This window comes from Tenrec ecaudatus, chromosome 4, assembly GCF_050624435.1.
Source record: "Tenrec ecaudatus isolate mTenEca1 chromosome 4, mTenEca1.hap1, whole genome shotgun sequence".
Taxonomy (NCBI): Eukaryota; Metazoa; Chordata; class Mammalia; order Afrosoricida; family Tenrecidae; genus Tenrec; species Tenrec ecaudatus.
The window spans coordinates 205,917,422-205,939,868 of NC_134533.1; the positions used below are offsets into that span (position 1 = coordinate 205,917,422).

Sequence of the window (22,447 nt, forward strand, 5' to 3'; positions counted from 1 at the left end):
CCACCCAGAGGCCATTCTGGTGCAAACTCAGCCGCTGGAAAAGCCCCATGGACACAGTCCGGAATCACCTAGGGGTTGCCATGAGTTGCCAACATCTCCACAGCAACTGGTTTTGTTGGTCTGGACTATAAATGGCTGACTTACAGATTCCATCTCCAGGCCTAGCCGCTTGCTTGGTCCCTGGCTGTCCCCAAAGCTCTCCCTCACACTCCAAAGTCCCGGCTGGCCCCAGCAGGACCTGCTGCAGCACGTGGCTGTAAAGTCAGCACTAGCTCAGAGTCTGGAAACTGTCCACAGCTTAAATCCCTGCTGTGGGTCCTCGGCGCCAGGGTACAAAGTTCACGATCTCAAACTGGCATATGAAACTCTCTCCAACTGCTCTTCCATGACAGGGCCCCGGGCCCCAAACATCTTGCTGGCTTCGCCAACAACCCGAAAGCACATCCTAGTGTCACTCATCTTTGCCCACCCCCGACGCCCTGCCCGTACCTGGTGGGATGCCTAGAACACAGCAGGTGTTGCTGAACAGGAAGCTTTTGGAGCCAAAACTGACCTCAGAGGCCACAGGACCCAAAAGCTACTCTGAGAGGTGGAGTAGGCGGTGCAGGGTGGCCCAGCCACAGGCAGTAGAGTGTGGACAGCCACAATCTGGCCACAGTGATCCTCCTGGGTCAGAAACGTAAACATCTTAAGCCCAAGGGGTACGTGTGCTGGGGCCCCAGCTGGTCTCAAGGCTGGGGACCCAGTACTACTCCACGTACACACAGTAGGGCCTCAGTAACACAGATAACCCCTCCAGAGCTGATAACTCCATTCATGAGCCCGCTAGGTCTCCATCTTCTTATCTGTGGAATGGAGCTGCACGTTTGGGAGCGTGGTAGGGTCACCTCCAACTTTGACTTTATTAAAGTGGAAGCAGCTGCTCCCCAGGGTTTCTGGCCCCACCATTAGCCTACCTGGATTTGTAACCCACCCCCACCCCCACCAGGTTTTCCCACTTTATGGTCTACAAGTCCCAGCAGAACCAGGTGCCTGAGCCTGTTACATGCAGATCCTGTGCCTCCTGACCTTTACAATCAGCGGCCCACAATCTGCATTTGGGGCAGTGTCTACATTTCCGGGCACAGAAATTTGAGAGCCGCCGCTGCCAAAGGGCCTGGGCTGGGCTCCTGCTTTCAGAGAAAGAATTTACCAGCACACCTGGAGGTCCGGTAGAGATTTCTAGGCCTCAAGTGGCTCTTGTTCCTGCGACCAACTAGTTTCCCTGAACACGCCCGAGGTTCCAACTGCCCCTGTCCCATAGCGCGGCCCCACTTTCCCTTCTGGCCTGGGCCTCCAGACCCACCAAAGCCGGGCCCGCCGTTCCTGGGACTCTGCGCGGCTGGGAGTCGGCGCGTCCCCGGCCACTCACCTCTAAGTCGGCCGGAGTGCCGGCAGGGAGCGCCGGCCGGTGCGAAGCGGAACAGAGCGCGCGGGGACGGCGGCCGGCCCTGGCCCGCAGCGCTTCAACTGGCGGCGCGGGCGCACGGCGCTCCCCGCGGCCGGGAGGGGACCCGCGGGCCCGGGGGCGCAGGCAGGGTCGCTTCTGGGGCGGGCCCCAGCACCAGGCGGGGCGGCGCGGGGGGCGGGGCACCAGCGGCGCACCTGCGCTCACGTGCTCTGCCCACGAAAGGGCCCCCGGTACGCCGAACCCGCCCACCTCGCAGTGTCCCGCCGGCGGCGGAGGCTGGGACTCCTGGGAGGGAGCACGGGGAGCAGAGCCCGGAGGGGGCGGTCCGGCGTGCCTGGATAAAAGCCGCAAGCCGTGGGCTGCGGGCCAGCCCCCGAGATGTCTCTCTGGCTGCTGAGCCTGGCCGCGCTTTGCTGGGGCGCCGCGTCCCCGGAGCCGGTAAGCCCCCGCCGTGCCCTCTCCCCGCGTCCCCCGTCTCGCCCACACTGCGCCAAGGCACTTATGGAGGGCCACCCGGAGGAGGCATGTCTGCGCGCTTGCTGCATCCTCTCTGGGCTCAGACCCCTGCCCAGCGGGCTTGCACGGTGAGACTGCTGAGGTCAGGGGCCTGGGAATCACCACCGTGTGTTTTAGACCCAGTCGGTGCCCTCATTTGTAAGAGGGGTACCAGGGTCACCACACCACATACAGAGCCGGCCACCTAGTAAGTCTTCAATATTGCTGTGCCGCGGGTCTTGAGATCTGTTCACCTATGGGGCCCAAGATCTGCCTGTCCAATGCCCCCTTCCTTCTCTGCCAGGTTGATCTGTGAGCTTGGGGGCAGGTTTCCTTTCCTTCCTTGAAGAGTTTAAGAAATGCTGGTCCCTAAAAACACCTGCCCCCATATAGCACTCTAGTGCTATCTATCCTTGACCTCCTAGCATGGCAGAAACACAAGGAAGACACGGAGGCACCAGCAGGTGGTTTTGCAAAAACAAACCTTCACTCCCTTGAGGCCTTTGCCAGGTGGCGCTTGTGATGTTTCCCACCAGAGGAATATAGCAACTCCTTTTGCCTTAGTTGCTTTATGCCCGAGTTTGGAACGTTTAGAATCATGGCTTTGCTTCTTGTTAGAACTTGCCTCACCAATCCTTGTCAAAAACTTGGCTACTTTAGTGGCTCGTCGGTTTAAACAACGCCCAAGGGGAGCCATCCCTTGAATTCTGCTGTAAAAAGACAGAGGTGATCTCCCCCAAATCCAGCTTACTGGGGCCAAAATAGCCTTGTCCTTTTTACCTTGCAAGCCACTTAGAAACGTTGATAGTTTTTGTCATTGGAACTTGTCACTCATGGGCATCGGGTGTTGCCGACCCATGGCGACCCTGTGGGACGGGGGAAAGGGCCCCTGTGGGTTTCTGAGATGGTAACTCTTTCTGGGGTAGAAACCCTCAACGCTCTTCCCTGACTGCTGCCTAACCATTAAGGTTCAGCATTTTCCCCCCAAACCAAAGTACTAGTTTTTTGTTCTTATGCAAAGATTCAAACTGTTAACACCTGCAGGTTGATTGTTGGCCTCTCTTGGATATTGATATTTAACTTTTTGAAAGATCTGCACCATCGATAACATGCTGAAACACCTAACTAACTGCCTGTGATTTTCTGAGAAGCTGAGACAAGTTCTTGGTGTCAGAAGAGAGGACACTGTGGAGGCCCCTAGGGCCTGCAGTCAGTGGTATCTTTTGTTAATCACCCGAGAAAACTCCACTAATTCTCCTGACTGTCCTATTAACCCAGAGTTTAACATGAGTGTGAAGGAGTCAGCCCCTGTCTTGGTGGGAAGGAGAGGGGCTTGGCGTCCACCTCCAGCCTGATGACCGGCTGGTGGGTCCCCAAATCCCAGTGCCTCGCCTTGTGTGCTGGTGCCTCCCAGTCCGCCTCACGTAGAGGGAGCATACTCACTGTCTGTGCCAAACTGTGAAACGGAATCAGCTCATCTTGTCTTTGAAAGGTTGTCATTTGTGCATGTGTGTAAGGGGGGGGAAATGGTGTTTTAATTGGCAAAAGCAGTTTGTGGTTAGCTAGCAGGCGGTATGACCCTGGGTCTCTCTCTCTCTCTCTCTCTCTCTTGCAGACTGTGCGGTGTGGCTCTGAGAACGGTAGGTGCATTAGGGAACAAGCATCCAGGGATGGATTTACATAGCAAGTGTGGGCTGGTGGAACATTTCCATTATCTATAATTCCTTTTTTCTGCTAATGTTTCAAAGCCCCTCAGACAGCTGGACCCAGCTGATCATGGGTCCTCAGTGGCCACCACTTAGCGGGCTGATGTGGAGATGCGTGTGCTCACGCAAGGCGGAAACCTCGGGGAATAAAGGGGTGATTCATCTGAGTTGGTGTCCGGCAGGAAGGGAGACCAGGCAGGGCAGGAATTGTCAAACACAGTGGTGCTGCCTGCCACGCCTCACTGGGACAGCCAGTACTGTGGAGGAAGTCACTTAGAGCCAGGGGACAGGAAGAAAGGGTTATAGAAGATGGCAGGGAGTTGAGATGGAAGTGTTTAAGAATCGGGGGACTTCTACCTAAGAAGGTAGATGGAAAGGTGGGGAATGGCACGTCTGTGGAAATAGAATTAGAAGACAGTGGAATTGTTCCATGTACTTTGTGAAGCCCCCTCGTAAATATAACTGCACACTCACATTCACACACACGCACTCACCGACTCACTGTGGAGTCATGGCAACCCCATGGGGCAGAGAAGAATGTAAAGGCTATAAAGGAAGTCTTTACGGAAGCAGAGAGCATCATCTTTCCCTTTCAAAGTTGGTGCATTTGAACTGCTGACCTTGTGGTTGGAAGCCCAAAGCATAACCCACACCACCAGAGCACCTTACTTTAGATACACAAGTTCTCAGATGGTCCCTAGTGAGCTGTCCTGAGTGCCAGGTCCAGGAAACAGAGTACTTCTCTCAGTTCAGCGGTCCCCTCAGCTGCTGGTGCCCAGAAATGTTTGGCCTGCCTTAGGGAGGAGGAGGAGGAGGTAGTATGGTACATTAGAATGGGTGGGGGAGATGGGGGTGGGGGGGAAGGTCACTTGGAGATGGCAGTAGCCTTTCCTGGAGAATGGGGGATTGTCATGGGGATTTCCATTTTGACTTTTCCCAGGGTTGTCTCCAGAGTGGAAGGTCCAACACACTCTGATTCCTGGAGACTTGCGGGACCTCCGTGTGGAGCCAGTTAAAACCAGGGTTGCACCGGAAGAGTATTCACTACGGATGAACATAAGCTGGATACTCCGGGCAGATGGTGAGTCTGTGATCGTCCAGGAGAAGACCTAATGGGTCCACAGGTGTAAGCCCCTCGGTTCTGCACACAGAGGCCCATGTGACAGACTAGGCAGCCGCAGATCTTTTGACTGTCGCCAGACCTTTCTTCTGAGAATAATTGCTGGGTCGGTTTGAATTGCTGATCGAGTTCTTACCCTTAGCCCTAAACCTCGTATGTCACTGGGACTTCTTCCTTGACACGTGCCCAACAGAAATACCTACATACATGCCCCCAGTGCCACGTGCTACTATGTGCACAATAGCACCCTTCACAGCAGTCAATGGAGCAGGCTCATGAAGGGATCCTGCACAGCACTGTGCATGGACCTCGCAGACTAAGGTTGCACGTATACATGGCGACATAGGTCTGCGTAGTCACGCAGGCCAAGGGGTTCCTGTATGGAAAGTGAGAAGTGAATTCCAGCCCTTACCAATCAGAATGACGATTACTCTCGGGTGTGGGGGAGGAGCTGAAAAGAAGCCGGAATGGGCTCCCAGTATGGTCAGAAGGTGGCCGCTGGCTCCAGGGGTGTGAAAGGTCATACGACAGTACACTGGCATCTGTGGACGAGATTAATAATACGAGATGATTCCCCCGAGCTAGGACAAGCTCTCTGGTAGCCCTGTTCCTTTTCCACTCCCAAAGACTGGCGTCAAGGTCTTGGTGTTGCCCCAAGGTCAGGCTCTGGGGCAGCTTACACTTGCTTTTGATGAGCCAATCCTGATTGAGTTGAGTCTTGGAGGAGCAAAGCTCTGAGCCATCGGGAATGGGAAGAAAGGGCATCCTGGGGTGAAGGATTCGCACCAGCAGAGACACAATCAGGACCTGTGTGGTTTGGTGAGGACACTCTGGGGGTTGTTGTGGAGGCCCCCAGGGCAGGCCCATTCCTCTTAAGAGCCCCAAACATCGTGGAGCTCCTGTGAGACCCAGGCTCCCAGTGACACAGGAAGAGGCCAGTGCGATGGCATTTGTGTCCGTATTTTGCCACTGGTGAGCTCTGTGGGCTTTGGCGGAACTCCCAGACACTGCCCAGGCGTCCTCTTCCCTATCTGAAAACGGGACAATACTAGTGAATGCCTTCAGGAGTGTGGTGAGTAGGCGTGCCAAGTGTGTGGCGTCGAGCTACATAAACCACAGCCCTCTTGCCTGTCTTGGCAGCGAGCATCTGCTTCTTGAAGGCCACCAAGATCTGCGTGACCAGCCACAGCAATTCTCAGACCTTCAGCTGCGTGCGGTGCAATTACACAGAGGCCTTCCAGCAGCAGACCAGGCCCTCGGGCAGCAAAGTAAGCAGGTCTGGGTACTCGGTGGGCAAGCTCTGCCTGGGGAGCATGGGTGAGGTCCTGGACTGACAGTCTGGGAGCAGCAACTACAACACAGGCTTGGACCAGCACGCCCAGGCTCACACCCCACATGGCTACTTTGCCATTCCCTGCCTCAGGCAAGTCAGCCTCTGAGCCTCAGTTCTCCATCGGCCGAGTGCAGAGAGATGGATTTAAGCTATGAATGGGTTTTGCAATTTTGTCCTTCTCTGATTCTGGGAGTTCCCTTGGTGTCCCTAAGTCTCAGCACACACAGAGGCACAGTGTTTCAGGAACTCAAGGTGCCTTGCTTTGCCCTGCAGTGGGCGTTCTCCTACACAGGCTTCCCCTTGGAGCTGAACACAGTCTACTTCATCGGGGCCCATAACATACCCCCGGCAAATATGGATGAAGATGGCCCTTCCTTGTCTGTGAACTTCACCTCACCAGGTAACATCCTTGTGCATGCCTTGCTGGAATGCTTGTTATGTGGATGTGGTGTGTGGCCTTGCCAGTCTCAACCTCCTCGTCTCTCATGCGGACACAGTAGTAGCCCACAGGGTGGAGATGAGGGTTAGGTCAGAGAAGATAGTGGGAAGCTCAGTCTCCACTCCTGTGGGCTAGGCACTGTTCCGTATTGGACAGGCACCATCTGGGTCATGCCTCCTAACACCTCAAGGTCAGGGAAGCCCCCCTTTGACAGAGGAAGGGATTACAAGCGTAATTTTTTTTAATTTTAAAAGTTTTTGTTTTTTTAACAATTTCATTGATACTTACGTCACATATCACGATTCAATAGTTCAATCACATCAAGAAGAGTTGTGCAATCATAACTACAATCAATTTTAGAGCACTTTCTACCCTACCCACCCCCCCACTCAGTCCCATGTAAAATAGGAGTTGTGTATTCACCTTCAGTTCCAGAGTGCCCCTTCCCCACTCCCACATACATTGTTTGCTCTCCCAACCCCCTTGTAGCTGTACGTCATTTTTTGTTGTTAATAGCTTTATTGACATATTTTACACAATCCATATATCCACTCACCTACAATTCGGTTGCTCAGTCCCATGAAATGGAGTTAGTCATCAACAGTAACAGCTCCCATTCCTCTCTTGCCATACTCTTAGGGAAGCATTACTCCTCTGACTATTTCTGCAGGGTTATCTATCTTGTCTTTCATTAAGTAAACAAATGAACATACACAAATCGAACATGATTGATGAGGTAGCACAAACAACTGTCTGAATAATAAGGGGAGTAAATATTTAAGAACTAGTGGATGATTATGTGGGTCACCATTGCCTGGATTTATCATCCTTTCCATGTGGCTCTTCTGAGAGGGACTGTCCAATTACCTTGCAGGTGGGTTTTGGGTCTCCACTACATCCATGCTCCTTCATATTGAGTTGTGTGTTTTTGAACTTCTGATACTTCATGATCACACAGGCTTTGTTGCTTCAGAGCTAGATGGCCACTTGTTTGTCTTCAAGCCTTTAAGACCCCAAACGCTATATCTTTTGATAGCCAGGCACCATCAACTTTCTTGACCACATTTGCTTATGCACCCATTTGTCTTCAGCGATCATGTTGGGAAGGTATGCTACAATACCACATTATTGGAACAAACTGTTCTTGTACTGAGGCAGGATTTAAGCAGAGGCCCATAGTCCATCTGCTTCTTTGTTGCATATATATTTATTTTTTGTTTAATTTTGTTTTTCTCCTCCTAACCATTATGTTTATACATCGTTCAAATTTCAGTAATTCCTCTCAGATACATTTCAATTGTTCAGATGCATCAAGAAAATCTACCCTCCTCACCATCACTTTTAGGACACCTATGATTCCCCTGTACCCATCATTGTTGGCTCCCTTCCTGTCCCATCCCTCTCCCCTGCCCCCCCCCCCCCGGAACCATCAGTCCCATCACTGTCTCTGTAAGGTTACCTCTCCTGGATTATTTGTATATAACCACCCAAAACACATACAAATAGCCACACGTCTAATGAGAATGACAGCGCAGATAAATACCTCCATGTTTAAAGAAAGAAAATGATGTGTTAAGAACCATCAGTCCAGTCCCCATTGCTTTCAGGGTCACCTATCCCAGGTCCCACTTACCTAGCAACACATACACCCTTTTAGTCTTCAGTGATCATGTCTGAAAGGGGAGCATCCTATAAGGCCTTTAGGGATGGAGCGGTTCTAGTCCCCCACCCCCTTACCCCACCCCAGTTATACCTTTAATCTTTCAGTGTGGCCCCTTATGAGTAATCCACATCCAGCTCAGATGGGGTGCCAAGTGCTTCCCCACACATCAGCAGTCTAAGCTTGGGATTCTTCAGGGACTTCAAGCAAAGCCAGCCATTAAACACTGGTCATCCTTGACCAATGCTCTTTGTCTATGCTTCGTGCCATCCATGCAAAATGCCTGTCCCAGGTGCCTCTGCCACCCAGTAGGCTGTGTGTAAGGGCATGTGTTTGGGTCTCTAGCACCCTCATCTTCCCTCAGCTGTTCGTAAGAGGCAGGGTGGGACCTATTGAATGCTGAGGCTTTTCGCCCAGGGCTGAGAGACAGGCTCAGCTCTCTAGCACCACGTCTGTGGTGGACACAGGTTGGCTGTGAGGATGAAGCAGGAAATGGCTGTGAAGGTCCAACCCCGCTGGCCTCCTGCCCCTCTCAGCCCTGGAGGGCCCAGCGGCCAAGGGTGGCAGCTGGAGCCTTGCTGTTGGATGCTGCTATTACAGTTGTCCCGGCACATCTTACTTCCTGCAAGCATTTCCTGCTTTCTTGTTGACATCAAGCTTCTTACCTACTTTTATTTTCAAATAAACTTGGGGAGTGATTTTAGATGTACAGAGAATGTGGCACAGGTAGAATGAGGGGGCCTCAGAATGTTCAGGGGAGGATGGGACTCGGGTTGTGGGATTTTCCTGAGAATTTCTGGAAGCCCTCACGTGCAGAGTTCCCATGGTGTTCTGATGTTACCGGTCCCACAACCAGTCAAAGCCAAGAAACTGTGACAGTTGTTGATGACCTTAGATGAACTAAACTCCAGGTGTGATGTAGATGTTCTCTGTTTTCCCACGAAGGCCAGCCCTCTTTCTGTCCCAGGATCACACCCTGCGCAGTGGCTGCTCCTTTGGGGCGGCGCCTCACTCTTTGTAATTCGTGACCTTGTCTGCAGGCCAGCAACCATCCTGTGGCATGTCCCCCACCTGGGTGTTTGTCTCATTAGACATTAGAATGGCGTTGCTAGTTTGGGGTGAAATCACCACCCCCGTGATGGTGACCTGCCCTCTCATCACATCTTATCAGATAGGTAACATCCACATGACACCACACGACCATTTGAGACAGAGGTTCTCCACCTTCCTAATGCTGCCACCCTGTAATGCAGTTCCATGTGGTGGTGACCCCCTAGCCATAACATTATTTTTGTTGCTACTTCATCACTGTCATGTTGCTGCTGTGATGAATTGGGTGGCCCCTGTGAAGGGTCGTTCGACCCCCAGGCTGAGCACCGCTGATCTGAGGCATCACCACTCCCCTGAGATGTGCTTGTGTGGAGTTTCTTCGTGGTAGAGTGGCCTTGCCTCCTGCCCCAACCCTGATCTCTAGAAGCACGTCATGAGTCTGACCGCTCTGGAGGGGGTGGGGGGAGTGTCTGAACATGTTACCAAGCCCCACATGTAAAGGTGGACTGCCTTGTCCTCAGTCTTCTGAGTGTGGGCTTGGCGGCAGTCATGGGCAGATGAGCCTCGTCTGACAGTAAGACGTTTGTCCGTGCCCCTTTGGAGTTAGCCATCTCACCTTGCCTTGTGGCCACTTTGTGATGCCGTTTGTGTGTCTGCAGTCACGTTTGTTGCCAATGTGCAGAGAACCCTTTGTCCTAAACTGTATAAAACTTTCATTCACACTTCTAGGCTGCCTGGATCACATCATGAAATACCAAAAAAAGTGTATCGAAGCAGGTATATGAATGCAATGTTTGCTTTTGTTGTTGGTGGTGGGTGCCTTGAAGTTGTCTCTGACCCATAGCAACCCCCTTTCACAACAGAACAAAACGCTGCTGGGCTCAGCGCCACCCTCACAATGGTTCCTGTGCCTGAGTCCATTGTGGCAGCCACTGTGTCACTCCATCTCGTGGAGGGATGTCCTTTGCCACTTTACCAAGTATGATGTCCTTCTCCAGGGTCTGGTCTCCTGACAACATGTCCAACATATGGAAAACCCAGTCTCACCATCCTCGCCTCTAAGGATCACTCTGGCTGTACTCCTTCCAAGACAGGACTGTGCGTCCTTTAATGGAAGGAGACACTGGCTCGAGCCTGCAAAGGCACAGTCTGCTCTACTGTATTACCGATGAGAACACACAGGCCTGGAGTAGGGACTGATTTTCACGATGTGGCTCGAGCAGCGTGTCTGGGGAAGGACCAGAGTCTGAGTAGGCTTATGGCGTGGAGCACAGTCACATGAAACTGCCCCTTCAGGACAATAAGTCCCAAGGATCCAACTTCCAAGGGGTTGTATAAGTCTTTAGGTGATGTAATCTTAGAATGCTAATGAGGCGTATGGGTATTTGGGGAGCTCAGCACCCATCTTTTAGGCATCCAGCCCATAAGGCACCCCGTGCACTCTGCCAGGCTGAGCTGTGGCACTGGGTGGAAGAAGGCAGAGCTGGAGCTCTGCTTCCTCTCGTGGGCTGTAGGGCGTTGGATCAGTCCTAGCTCCAAACTCCTAAAGACGCTTCTGAACTTGGGCCTGAAATGGTCTCCTGGCAGAGCAAAAAATAACTCCTATTTGTATCGTGCTCCTGGAAACCCAGTCCTCTCTTCAAGTCACGAGAATGAAACTTAGTTCTTGACACCCAGCCAGGCCCGAGCAATGGTCTGATGGATGACTCCTTGAACCCAGAATGTTCTAGCAGTGACCATGCTGATCCTGCTGAGCTCTGCAATCTTAGCTATGCCCCCCTGGCCTGTGGCTCCTTCTCACCAGCCTGGGAACAGAAAGAACCTCACCATGGCCTCTGCCTCCTGCCGCCCTGGGAAGCGACTGTGAGCACAGTGGGTACATGGGGCAAGGCATACTTTGAGAGTCCCGAGGCAAGGGTAAAGAGTGCAGAGTGTAGTCAGGTCCCCATATCTTGGATGTGTGACTTATTTGTACAGTCCCCTGGGGTATTTAAATGAAGATTGAAAGAGTTACCAGCTCACATAGGTTTCTCTCTCTCTGGGTCCCTAGGGAGTCTGTGGGATCCAAACATCACAGCCTGTAAGAGGGATGAGAAGACGGTGGAAGTGAATTTTACAACCAGCTCCCTTGGAGACAGATATATGGCTCTTATCCAAAGCAGTGGCCTTCTTGGACTGTCTACTGTACAGGAGGTAACTTCCCCCTCAGTCCGGTAGCTTCACCCCCACCCCGACCCTCCTGCAGCTTTCCTCATTGGGGAAAATGGTGGCCGCACCAGGGGGATGCAGAATTTCTCCTTGTGCAACGAGTGCAGAGGATTGTCCTTTGACAAACCCAAAGTCCCTGTATGCGTCCTTGGAAAAGCCCAGTGATTCTGAAGGCAACCAAAGGCAGCCATTTCAAAGCACAAAGTGCATCCCGGGTCACACATCCCACGCATAACGAGTCAGGTTGGAAAGAGTGCTGCCTTCACTGGCAGCCGGTGATCTGTCCGTAGTTCTTGACTTTGTCTCACTGATGTGCACAGACCAAGCCGACCAGGACGTCAGTGGTGATCCCGGTCAGCGGAGAGAGTGAAGGTGCTATGGTGCAGGTACTTCCTGAGCTGCTTGGGGATGGGGTGAGCGGGTGGGGGCTGCCCCCGGTCACTTCTCTGGGTGAGTCCTGCTCTGGTGCAGGTACTTCCTGAGCTGCTTGGGGACGCTGTGGGAGTGGGGCGGGGAGGCTGCCCCAGCAGTCATGTCTCTGGGTGAGTCCTTCAGAAGTTGGAGGTGAGTTCTTTGATTCTGGCCCCAGGGAGGTGTGGGGGACCACACTTAGTCTTCACCATGGGGAGGCCAGGGAGCTGATCTTGTAGTCATGGTACCTTTTATAAGAGAGTTTCGAAAACTTTGTGGGAAAATGGAGGTAAAAGACCATGGAATTCTTCCCCCAGTGATGGTTGACGTCCCAATGCGCTCCAAATCCCCTTTGTTGTCACGGAGTCTGAGTTGTTCTGGGATACGGCACCGTTTCCTTTCCCCAAGTCACAGTTTCATCCACAGATGAAGGGACAGAGGACTTGAAGCCAGAAGGTCTGGGTTCCAGAGCCATCAGCAAACACTGAAGAGTACGCGGCCATCCTCTCAGGCCTCTATCCACTTAGCTAAGAGAGCAGGGAGTTGGACTCGGAACTGCTCCCAGGTGTCCCTTGGCTCAGGAGGTTATGATGTCGGGACACAGAGGGTCCCAGCAACACAGCCACACCCTAAACATTAAAGAGCCTTTATTTCCTTCCCTGGACTGTGAAGGCTGTGCTTGGACACACCAGAGGGAACAGACAGCCATCTGCACATTCTGACTGCACACGGAAACACTATCCTGTTGTGGTGACCTACATGATGTAAAGCACTGGCTTACGTCAACAGGGGTGCCACTGCTCTGCCTTTGGGGAGAATTAGATATGCATGTGTAATTTGCATATGCATGAGATTATATATATATATGCATATATTGTTAGCATATGCATGAGGTTGTGTCCTAATCATTTCAGATAAGGAAACCAGGTCTCAGGTGCTCTTGACTTGGTCACTGGTTTGGCTTGTAGGGTGTCCTTTGAGTGGAGACTGAAGAACAAAACATCCTGCAACAGAGCTAGCAGTGGGGTGTTGGAGCAGAACAAACCAGAGAGGTAGAGGTGGTGATGCTAAGAACAACATGGCTGGTTCCCCGTGAAGCGTGCTGTGACCGGGGCCTTTCCTTCCTCAGTTGACTCCATATTTCCACACATGTCGTCATGACTGCATCAGACGCAGAGGAATGGTCGGGCAGTGCCCCCCCACAAGTCTTCACACATCCCTGGATAGTAGTAAGTACCCAGTCCCATTCACAGATGATTAGCGAGGTCCAGGAGGTCCCCAACCTTCAGTACTATAGCCTTGGGTGGTGTGTGAGGGATATCAGGAAGACCTCCTGCCTTGCGTGCTAAACAGGGTGCAGAAGAACATGTCAGTGCCATCAAGACCCTCTACATAGCAGGACACACGAGTGGAAACAAACCAAACACCCTGCCAACTGGATGTTCAGTGTGCCTCCAAATCTGCAGAGAGGGCCCGGGTGCACCCCGGGGCGTGCTGCGCTGCGTTTGACTCTGAGCACTTCCAGTAGCCTGGGCTGTTACTGTGAAGTGGGTAGCAATTGGGGGTGGTAGCCTCAGGGCACTCCTCAGTGGACCCAGGTGTCCGTTCTGGGAATGCCTCTCCGGACGACAGGCGTTGCAGGGGGTTCGGCACTGGCAGACAAATCAAGTACTTCTGAATGAGTGGGCCAAAAGTTAGAAGGTGTTTTGTGTTTCCATAATGGTGTATTGAGAATTTAATTCTTACTCATTTCTTATGCTTTATTGATATAAAATTCACATGTGCATTTAATTCATCACTCCAATGACTTTTAGAACGTTTTCCTCATTCTTATATCTATTACTGTTAGCTTCCTGTTTCTCCCCTACCACCACCCCAAAAACTCTTAAGAACTATTACTCTAGTCACTGTCATTACAGATTTATGTCTCATGTTTTATGCAAAGAAAATCATTTAAGCAACAAAAAGAAAACCAGCAACTCCGAGATAATAAAACCTCAGTCTAAAAGACAGAGGACTGTCATAAAACTAGAGTAGGTTGAAAATGGACTATAAAGGAAAACAAATGGTACGATGGTCAATGTTGCCCTCGCTACATCCGTAGTAGTCCACCATCCAATGCACTCTATCTGGGGGCCAGAGTGTGTAGACCCTTGGTTAAGAAACAACATCATGCTTACTGCCACTGAGTTGATTCGACTCTTAGAGACCCTACAGGACAAGGCAGAACTGCCCCTGTGTATTTCCGAGACAGACTCTTTACAGGAGTGGAACACCTCATCTTGCTCCCATGGAGCCACTGGTGGTTTTGAATTGCTGACCTTGATGTAAGCAGCCCACAAGCCCACACCTGCACCACAACACCATCCGAGCTCCTCTCCGTGGCCCAGGGAATTCAGTGGGTACTTCAGCCACGTAGGGGCTCTGCAGATGCGCATTGACCTTTCACTGTCATCCACAGCCGGGTCAGAATGTACTGTGCTCAAAATCCCAGCCATGGTCAACTATTACAATGTGTCGTATGTGAATCATGTGCCAATAAAACCGTTGGGAAAAATTAAGCTTTAAAATATTATATAATACCCAACAGTAAAACTGTTCTTTAAGGCTAAAATTTTAAAAAGGCTCGGCCTGGAAAAGGGCCTGCCTGTCCTAATTATGGCTTCCCGGGCACTTTTGTATGAACTTGCCTGGTCAGCGTCACGAGGAAAGCCTCCCGTAGACACCAGCGGTATCCACGTCCGCATCCTGGTGGCGCTCTGAGTGAGGTGTGGGACTGTTGGCCTCCAGGCAGACAGCTCCAAGCCACCAGTCTCCAGGGCAGAGAGGCGAGACCGTCTGCTCGGTGAAGAGTCGTGCTCCCCGGGAGGCGGTTTGCTTGCCGGCAGGCGGTTTGATTTGGATGTGAACAGCGCATGGGATTAGTTTTACTCTGAATAACACTTCTTCATCCATGAACACAAACATCATGTAAACAGTGCAGGAAGAAACCAAAATTATTTTGGAGCACTCTCTCTGGTCTCGCGTGTCTTTTGAGACTCTAGTGAAAGTTCTGTAGAAAAGCACACATCCACTGACTGAGATCTCCCAGACCCGGCTTTAAAGTAAAGTGAAAACCTTAGTTTTCAAGCAGGAGACCGATTTGCTTGTCATTTGCCAGAGGTGACTGAGCTGTTTTCTCCAGACGGAAGGATACTGGGAAGCTGGCTGCCTCTCCTCCTGGCCTTGCTGGCAGCCGCCTGGGTGCTGGCGATTGGAATCTGGCTACTGAAGAAGCACGGTAGGGTTATCAGAGCCGTTCGTAGGTCGTGACGAGGACACGATGCAATGAGTGTTTTAAAGGTGATTCCCCAAAGGCAGTTGCATTTGGGCACTTCCCAGCATTAGCTCGGGCTGCTTAATGCCTGAGAGCTGCCCTAAAAAGACTAGTTGAGTACACTGAGTTCAACTGAGGACCGGAGTTCAAGATCTGGTGGGTAGTCCCTGCCTGGTTTCACCATGAAGGCATCTATAAGAAATGTTGAAATGGGGTGGGAGCGAGGGGGTTCATTTTACCTGTGGTAAGCAATCTTAGTTTCCGACTGTTTAAAAATAATCTTTCCGAGTCCTGAGAAAAAATATTACCGTATATACTCGTATATAAGCCAAGTTTTTCAGTGTATATTTTTAATGCAGTTTTAGTGGTAAAACTAGGTGCCTCAGCTGGTATTCAGGTCGGCTTATACTCGAGTATATAGAGTAATTTAGGTTCATCTGCCTTGTAAAGTCCTTGGGAATGCTCAGACAGCAAATGTTTGAATACACAAATCTGAATGTTGATATCCACAACTAGAGGGAGACCCATGTAAAATGCCTGCTTCTCCACGAGCAGAGTAAATAGAAACCCACCCTTCAGGTTGTTTGTGATGCTATAGGTAAAATCCGGCCAGGCTAGCATTCTAAGCTAAGAAAGCCACATGGGACCTTTCTGTCTAGCTGATGTCAATGCTGTTACACCTGTATTAGGACAGTTGTTACCTGGTGTCTGCTTTATAGCACGGTATAGGACAGAGCACCGAAAGTTGAAAGGTAGCTCCACTGGATTATGTGAAGCCACCAGGAAACTGCGCCTCCTGCAGGCAGAAGATGGTCAGACAACGGCACTCATTCCATTCAAACTCAGGCCTCCCTGTTTGCTGATGAAACTAAAACTATTGAACTTAACAGCCACCTGCCCACCACCAAGACCCTTCAACCTAGGCTTTCTTTGAACTTATTTGAAAAGATATGGCCTGGTTACAGACTGCCTTAGTGGTAGGGAGACAGAAGTGCATCTTTTAAAACATGTTTAAGCAGTTATTGTGCTGTCAAGGACTATCGGACTATTTTCCATTCAGCAGAAACCAGGTCCCTGGAGCTCAGTCCTAGTGAGGGGCCGCATCTCAGCGGTGATCCAGGCTGGAGGGAGAGCTTGACGCTTGCCCTTCAGATAACAATTGTGCTCTTGTCTCCCCAGAGAGAATCAAGAAAACCTCCTTTCCTGCAAATAAGCTACTGCGTCCCGCTAAGGTTCTTCTGGTCTACCCATCGGAAATATGTTTCCAGCACACCGTTTGCTACTTCACTGATTTTCTTCAACACCATTGCAGGTGTGAGGTCATCCTAGAAAAGTGGCAGAAAAAGAAAATAGCAGAGATGGGCCCGGTGCAGTGGCTTACCACGCAGAAGAGAGTGGCGGACAAAGTCATCTTCCTCCTTTCCAATGGGGCCAGCCCCACGTGTAATGGGGCCTGTGGGGAGAGCGAGGGCAGCCCCCGGGAGGACCAAGACCTGTTCCCCCTTGCCTTCAACCTCTTCTGCAGTGATCTCACAAACCAGACGCGTCTACACAAGTACATGGTGGTCTATTTTAGGGAGGCCAATATGGAAGAGGACTACACCGCTCTCAACGTCTGCGCCAAGTACCACCTCATGAAGGATGCCTCTGCTCTCTGCAGAGAACTGCACCACAACAAGCCACCTGGGGAAGCGGTCACAAGCCTGCTATAACTGCTGACCCTGCTGGTCGCACACCAGCAGAAGCCAGTGGCGCTGGAGCCTGCCCACAGGACCACATTCCCCCATCTATTCCAGGACTGCTACTGGATTCTCCCCCAGAGAGGTTCAAGCTAGATTGGATACCGCCTTTGCCGTTGGTCTGCCCCCATCAGTGAATGCGTACATTCCCTTGGTGGGAGCTAGGCCAGGGGAACAGTATGCAGGGCTCTTCAATGGAGAGAGTGGACTCAGGGAGGGGGACGTGCTTTGCACAAGATCATACCACAAGTAGGACTAGAGTCTGAGTCTCTAAACTCCCCACCTGAGCCCCGGACTCAGGCTGCTGTCGGCTCTGCTGTTACCTGTCCTCTCCCCAGGCTTGCCCTGTGTCCTCAGCTCCACATTTGACTGTGTCTCCAATCGCCCCGGAGGAGGACTAGCTAAGCCCAGGCTGTTCTGCTGCCCTCCCTCTACCTCTGCCCCCTCACCAGAACTCACGCCTTCCATAGATGGTCAAATGTGGATCCCATCTTTGAAATGTGGCCATGACCTGCGTAAGCACTGTGGTTTTTATAGGTCTTCTAGTTTGGTCCTTTTCTCATCACGAAACCCTCCTCCAGAATAAATCTCTTCCTGAAACACTCCTTTTCCTGCTCGCAGCCTCACGGTATAAGTCCTTGGGTGGAAATTACTGTAAAGCCCATGGAAAGATGGACCCTGTGTAAGGTGGCACGTTGTCAGAGAACGAAAACTCAAATATTGTCCATTGAAATGAGCAATGGAAACGTGGTAAGGCTGGTGCATCCTGTCAAAGATGAGAAACTTGCAGGATTTTGAAAGGCAAGGCAGTCCCTCAAGTTCCAGCTCTCACCGGTTTCATGTACCTTTAAGAACTTGCTGAGTCCTTAAAGGCTAGGCTTCTGGGGTGGGGGAACGTGTACTTCCTTATCATCATAGTCAGTGTATCGCCAGTGAACAACATTGTCATGTTCTCATTTATAGTCTATGATTTTTATGAAGTTTGTGCCCCAGTCCCCCAAATGAACAATTTCTAATAACTGCAAGGAAAATATTAATTCTCCTGAAATCATCATTCAGGGAAGAGCATATTCTACCTATTTGAGTTTATAGATTGTGTTAATCCAGGTAGACTAGAGAAACAAATTCATAAACATATGTGTATAGAAAATAGCTTTATAAATAAGAGCAATTTAGCATTGAGAAAACATCCCAGCCTGGTCTAGATCAGGTCCATAAGTCCAATATTAGCCCATATATCCAATACCAGTCTATAAATTCCTCTTTAGACTCACATAGCCATGAAATACTGCCAAATACAGGAAGGTCACAGGCCAGTGGGTGGGAAGTTTTGTGGATCCAGTGGCAGTGGATGCATCTCAGTGCTGGCGTGGGTCTCCATGTGGCTCCAGGGCTCTGGCTGCATCAGAGCAGCACCATCGGGCTCTCCGTCAGTATTGTCTCTTGTGTCCTGCCTCTAGTGAGCTATTTATCTCAGCGCCTCCAAATGAGGTCATCAAGCTGTGACCTGATTGACAGACTAAACTCTACCCCTTCACTCAAGTCTCAAATTGACAATTGACGGCAGATTATGTAACTACCACATCCATCTTCATTTCTTTTTAAACTACAATATCATTATAGAAAACTTTTTTAAATTAAAAGATTTTATTGGGGGCTCTTATAACTCTTATAACAATCCATACATCAATTGTATCAAGAATGTTTAAACATATGTTATCATATAGGCAAATTTTAAATGGAGAAAATTGTGGATGGCCTATGACTATTTCACATTTTCTATGTCATTGTCTGCATACGTGAATACTCTGTCAAATGATTGTGATCAGTGGGTAAGTGCCATTTTAGAATATACTTCCCTGGGTTCACACTTGATAACGTGTCCAGTTTCCTAAACCATGCATGAAAACACTGATTCCATCTCGAGTTGATTTGCAGTATTGTTTGCCCATCGTTGCATTTCTTTGGTTTTGTATTTTAACTTTTTTACTGTGAATTGGGTAAGGGTCGATTTGCAACTGGAAATGTCAAACATTGCTTCAAGAGGCTAGCATTAAAGCCCGTGGCACATTTTATATCACTGGAGTTCTCATGGCACAGAGTCTTCATCTGGAACGGCTGGTGTCCCCAGGTGGTAATGTGCTTCCACATGCAGTTCTTGCTTCTGAGCAGCCCAGCCCACCATGGAGCAGTAGCACTAATCACATTCACACGGTTCAGCGTGAGTTCTTTCTCAGGTGTTTCAGAGGCAGGGATCGGCCAACAGTGAGATGCCACACTCAGCAGTGACAGATCCACACATACTTCACTGACTGCTGTCAGCCAATGCACAGGCCTTACGAAAATAGTGCGGAGGCCATCTCTCACCAGCTGTAGCTTCCCAAAGGAAGGGTGAGGGTTGCGCTAGCATTTAGGGTTTAGAGTTCAGGATTAGGTTTATTAGGGTCAACATCAGGGTCAGCTTTGTGGGTTAGGGTTTAGGTTTAGGGTTGTTTACCGTTTAGGATTTTTTTAGGGTTTACATTGTTTAGGGGTTAGGAGTTGGGGATTAGGGCTTAGGGTTTGGGGGCTAAGGCTTAGGTCTTAGGGGCTAGGGTCTAGCATGTAGGGCCTAGATTTAGGGTTAGGGTTTAGGTCTAGGGCTTAGGGCCTAGGGTAGGCATCCTTAAACTACCGCCTGAGGACCACATGTGGCCCACTGAGGACATTTATCAGGCCCACTGGTGTCTTTGCCCCATTTGTATTTTTACTTCAAAATAAGATATGTGCAGTATGCAAAGGAATTTGCTCATAGTTGTTTTTTTTTTAACTATAGTCTGACCCTCCAACAGGTCTGAGGGACAGTGAACTGGCTACCTCTTTAAAAAGTTTGAGGACCCTGGTCTAGGGTCAAGGGCTAGGGCTAGAGCTAGAGTTTAGGATTTAGGGTTTAGGTTAGTGTTGGGGTTAGGGTTTTAGGGTTGGGACTAGGGTTTAGGGGCTAGGTCTAGAATCTAGGGCTAAGACTTAGGGTTTAGGTTTAAGGTTTGGGTTTAGGGTAAGGTGATAAGATTTTAACATTAGTAAAGCAGGACAATAGCAGGACACCATTGATAAAACTCATATCCTGGTGAAATAGCCAAATAGCAGCTGAAAACCGTATTCCCTGGCTTGTCGTGCATTCTTTCCAAAAATACGGACTTTTAAAAAATGCAGGACGCAGGGCAAAATGTTAAAAATCGGGACTGTCCCACCCAAAGCAGATGTCTGGTCTCCTTAGTTTAGGGTTTAGGGCTAGGGTCTAGGGTGGAGGGTCTAAGTTTAGAGCTAAGGCTAGAGCTATGGTTTAGGGTTAGGGCTAGGGCTTAAGACTTAGTGCTTAGGGTTTGGGGTTTAGGGTTAGGAACTAGGGTTGGGGCTAGGGGCTAGGCTTAGGGTTTGGGTTTAGGGTTAGGGCTTAGGAATTAGAGCTTAGGATTTAGGGTTAGGTTTAAGACTAGGGTCTAGAGCAGGGGTCCTCAAACTTTTTAAACGGGGTCAGTTCACTGTCCCTCAGACCTGTTGGAAGGACGGACAATAGTTTTTTAAAAACTATGAACAGGAGAGCAAATGCCTTGAGAATGATTGGGGCAGGGAATGTATGGATGTGCTTTATACAATTGATGTATGTATATGTATGAACTGTGATAAGAATTGTATGAGCCCCAATAAATTGTTAAAATAAAAAAAAAACTATGAACAAATTCCTATGCACACTGCACATATCTTATTTTGAAGTAAAAATAACAAACAGGACAAAAACACCTGCATGTGGCCCGCAGGCCTTAGTTTCAGGACACTTGGTCAGTAGGCTCGGAGCTAGGGCTAGGACTAGGGCTGAAGGTTTAGAGTTCAGGTATCAGAATTTAGGGTTTAGGGTTTGAGAAGGGCTAGGGGCCAGAGTCTAGGGTCTAGGGCTTAAAGTCTAGGTCTGGGTATAGAGTATAGGGTTTAGAGATTAGGGTTTAGGGTTGTTTACGGTATAGGGTTATTTAGGGTTTATGTTGTTTAGGGATTAGGGGTTAAGAGTTGGGGGTTAGGGTTTAGGGTAAGGGCTAGGGTTCTAGTTTAGGGTTAGGGTTCCGGTTCTGGTTTAGCCTTAGGGTTGTGGTTCGGGCTTGGGTTCAGATTCGGATTAGGTTCGGGTTTAGGATAAGGGTTAGGGGTTAGGGTTCAGGTTAGTGTTTGGGTTCGGGTTCGGTTAAGGGTTAGGGTTAGGTTTAGGGTTCGGTTTCGTGTTTGGGTACGGGTTCGGGTTTGGGTACGGGTTCGGGTTTGGGTACGGGTTCGGGTTTGGTTTCAGGTTCATGTTTGGGTTCGGTTGCTGATGAGGGTTAGGGTTAGGGATAGGGTTTTAGGGTTAGGTTTTCCGGGTTTTAATGGTAGTGTGTTCGGTTTAGGGTTAGGGTTTGGGTTCAGGTTCATTTCAGGATTTGTGTTCAGTTACTGTTCGGGTTAGGCATAGGGTAAGGGTTCAGGTTTGGTTTAGGTTTCAGATTCTTGTTCAGGTTCATATTAGGGTTAGGGTTAGGATTAGGGTTTTAGGATTATGGTTTTAGGGTTTGTGTTTAAGGGTTTTAGGGTTAGGGTTCGGTTTCAGGTTAGCATTTGGCTTAGAGTTCGAGTTCGGGTTAGGAGTCGGGTTCAGATTCAGGTTTAGGTTTGGGATAGTGTTTGGGTTAGGGCTCAGTTTGGGGCTAGAGTTCAGGTTCGGCTTAGGGTTTTAGTGTTAGACTTTTAGTAATTTAGGGTTAGGGTTTTTAGTGTTAGGGTTCAGGTTCAGTTTTGTGTTCATGTTAGGGCTAGGGTTCGGGTTGGGTTGGGTTTCGGTTTTGGTTTTAGAGTTCGTGTTTGGGTTCGATTTCGGGTTCGGGTTATGTTTGGGTTCAGTGTTCAGGGTTAGGAATAGGGTTTGTGTTAGGGTTATGGTAGGGTTTGGGTTAGGGTTAGGTTTCGGGTTTGGGTTCAGTTTAGGGTTTGGATTTGGGTTCAGGTTTGGGGTTGGGTTCCAGTTAGGTTTAGGGTTCTTGTTAGGGTTAGGGTTTAGGTTACATTTCAGGTTCAGGTTGGGTTTGGGTTCTGAACGGGTTAGGGTTATGTTTAGGAGTCGGGTTTAGATTTGGATTCGGGTTCATGTTAGGGTTCAGATTAACATTAGGGTTGGGGTTTTAGGTTTCGGGTTAGGATTCAGATTAGGGTTAGGATTAGCCTTAGTGTTAGGTTTCGGGTTCATGTTCGGATTAGGGTTAGTCAGGGTTTTAGGGTTAGTCAGGGTTTTAGGGTTAGATTTAGGGTTAGGATTTGGTTTTGCTTTCCTAAGTAATAGTCGCCTCCCACGATGTCACCGCCACCACCACTCACCATAACAATGGCAATCATAAGGTGTTTCACAGCACAAGGTTGCTACTACTTGAACTCTAAGGGAAATTACTTGAAGGCTACGTACCTGAATGTTGTCAGCTATCAAAAGCATTTCGACCCTTTTGCCTGTCCCACCCTACG

General features: G+C 49.9%; 1 protein-coding gene across 1 annotated transcript; it reads left to right on the forward strand.

Annotated features, from left to right (window-relative positions):
• The first annotated feature begins 1,828 nt into the window (after window positions 1–1,828).
• IL17RB (interleukin 17 receptor B) lies at window positions 1,829–16,900 on the forward strand. Its single transcript, XM_075547928.1, has 11 exons — window positions 1,829–1,888; window positions 3,561–3,585; window positions 4,592–4,732; window positions 5,912–6,039; window positions 6,378–6,504; window positions 9,983–10,030; window positions 11,304–11,446; window positions 11,782–11,847; window positions 13,002–13,101; window positions 15,057–15,152; window positions 16,368–16,900. The coding sequence occupies exons 1-11, from the start codon at window positions 1,829–1,831 to the stop codon at window positions 16,898–16,900; spliced, it is 1,467 nt and encodes a 488-aa protein (XP_075404043.1).
• The last annotated feature ends 5,547 nt before the right edge of the window (window positions 16,901–22,447 follow it).

Bases quoted from the DNA above. Each gene is read 5' to 3' on its own strand.
- IL17RB (XM_075547928.1), top strand. From the start codon at position 1,829: ATGTCTCTCTGGCTGCTGAGCCTGGCCGCGCTTTGCTGGGGCGCCGCG. The intron at 10,031-11,303 runs GTATATGAATGC...CTGGGTCCCTAG, and splicing joins AAAAAAGTGTATCGAAGCAG to GGAGTCTGTGGGATCCAAAC. The intron at 13,102-15,056 runs GTAAGTACCCAG...TGTTTTCTCCAG, and splicing joins TCACACATCCCTGGATAGTA to ACGGAAGGATACTGGGAAGC.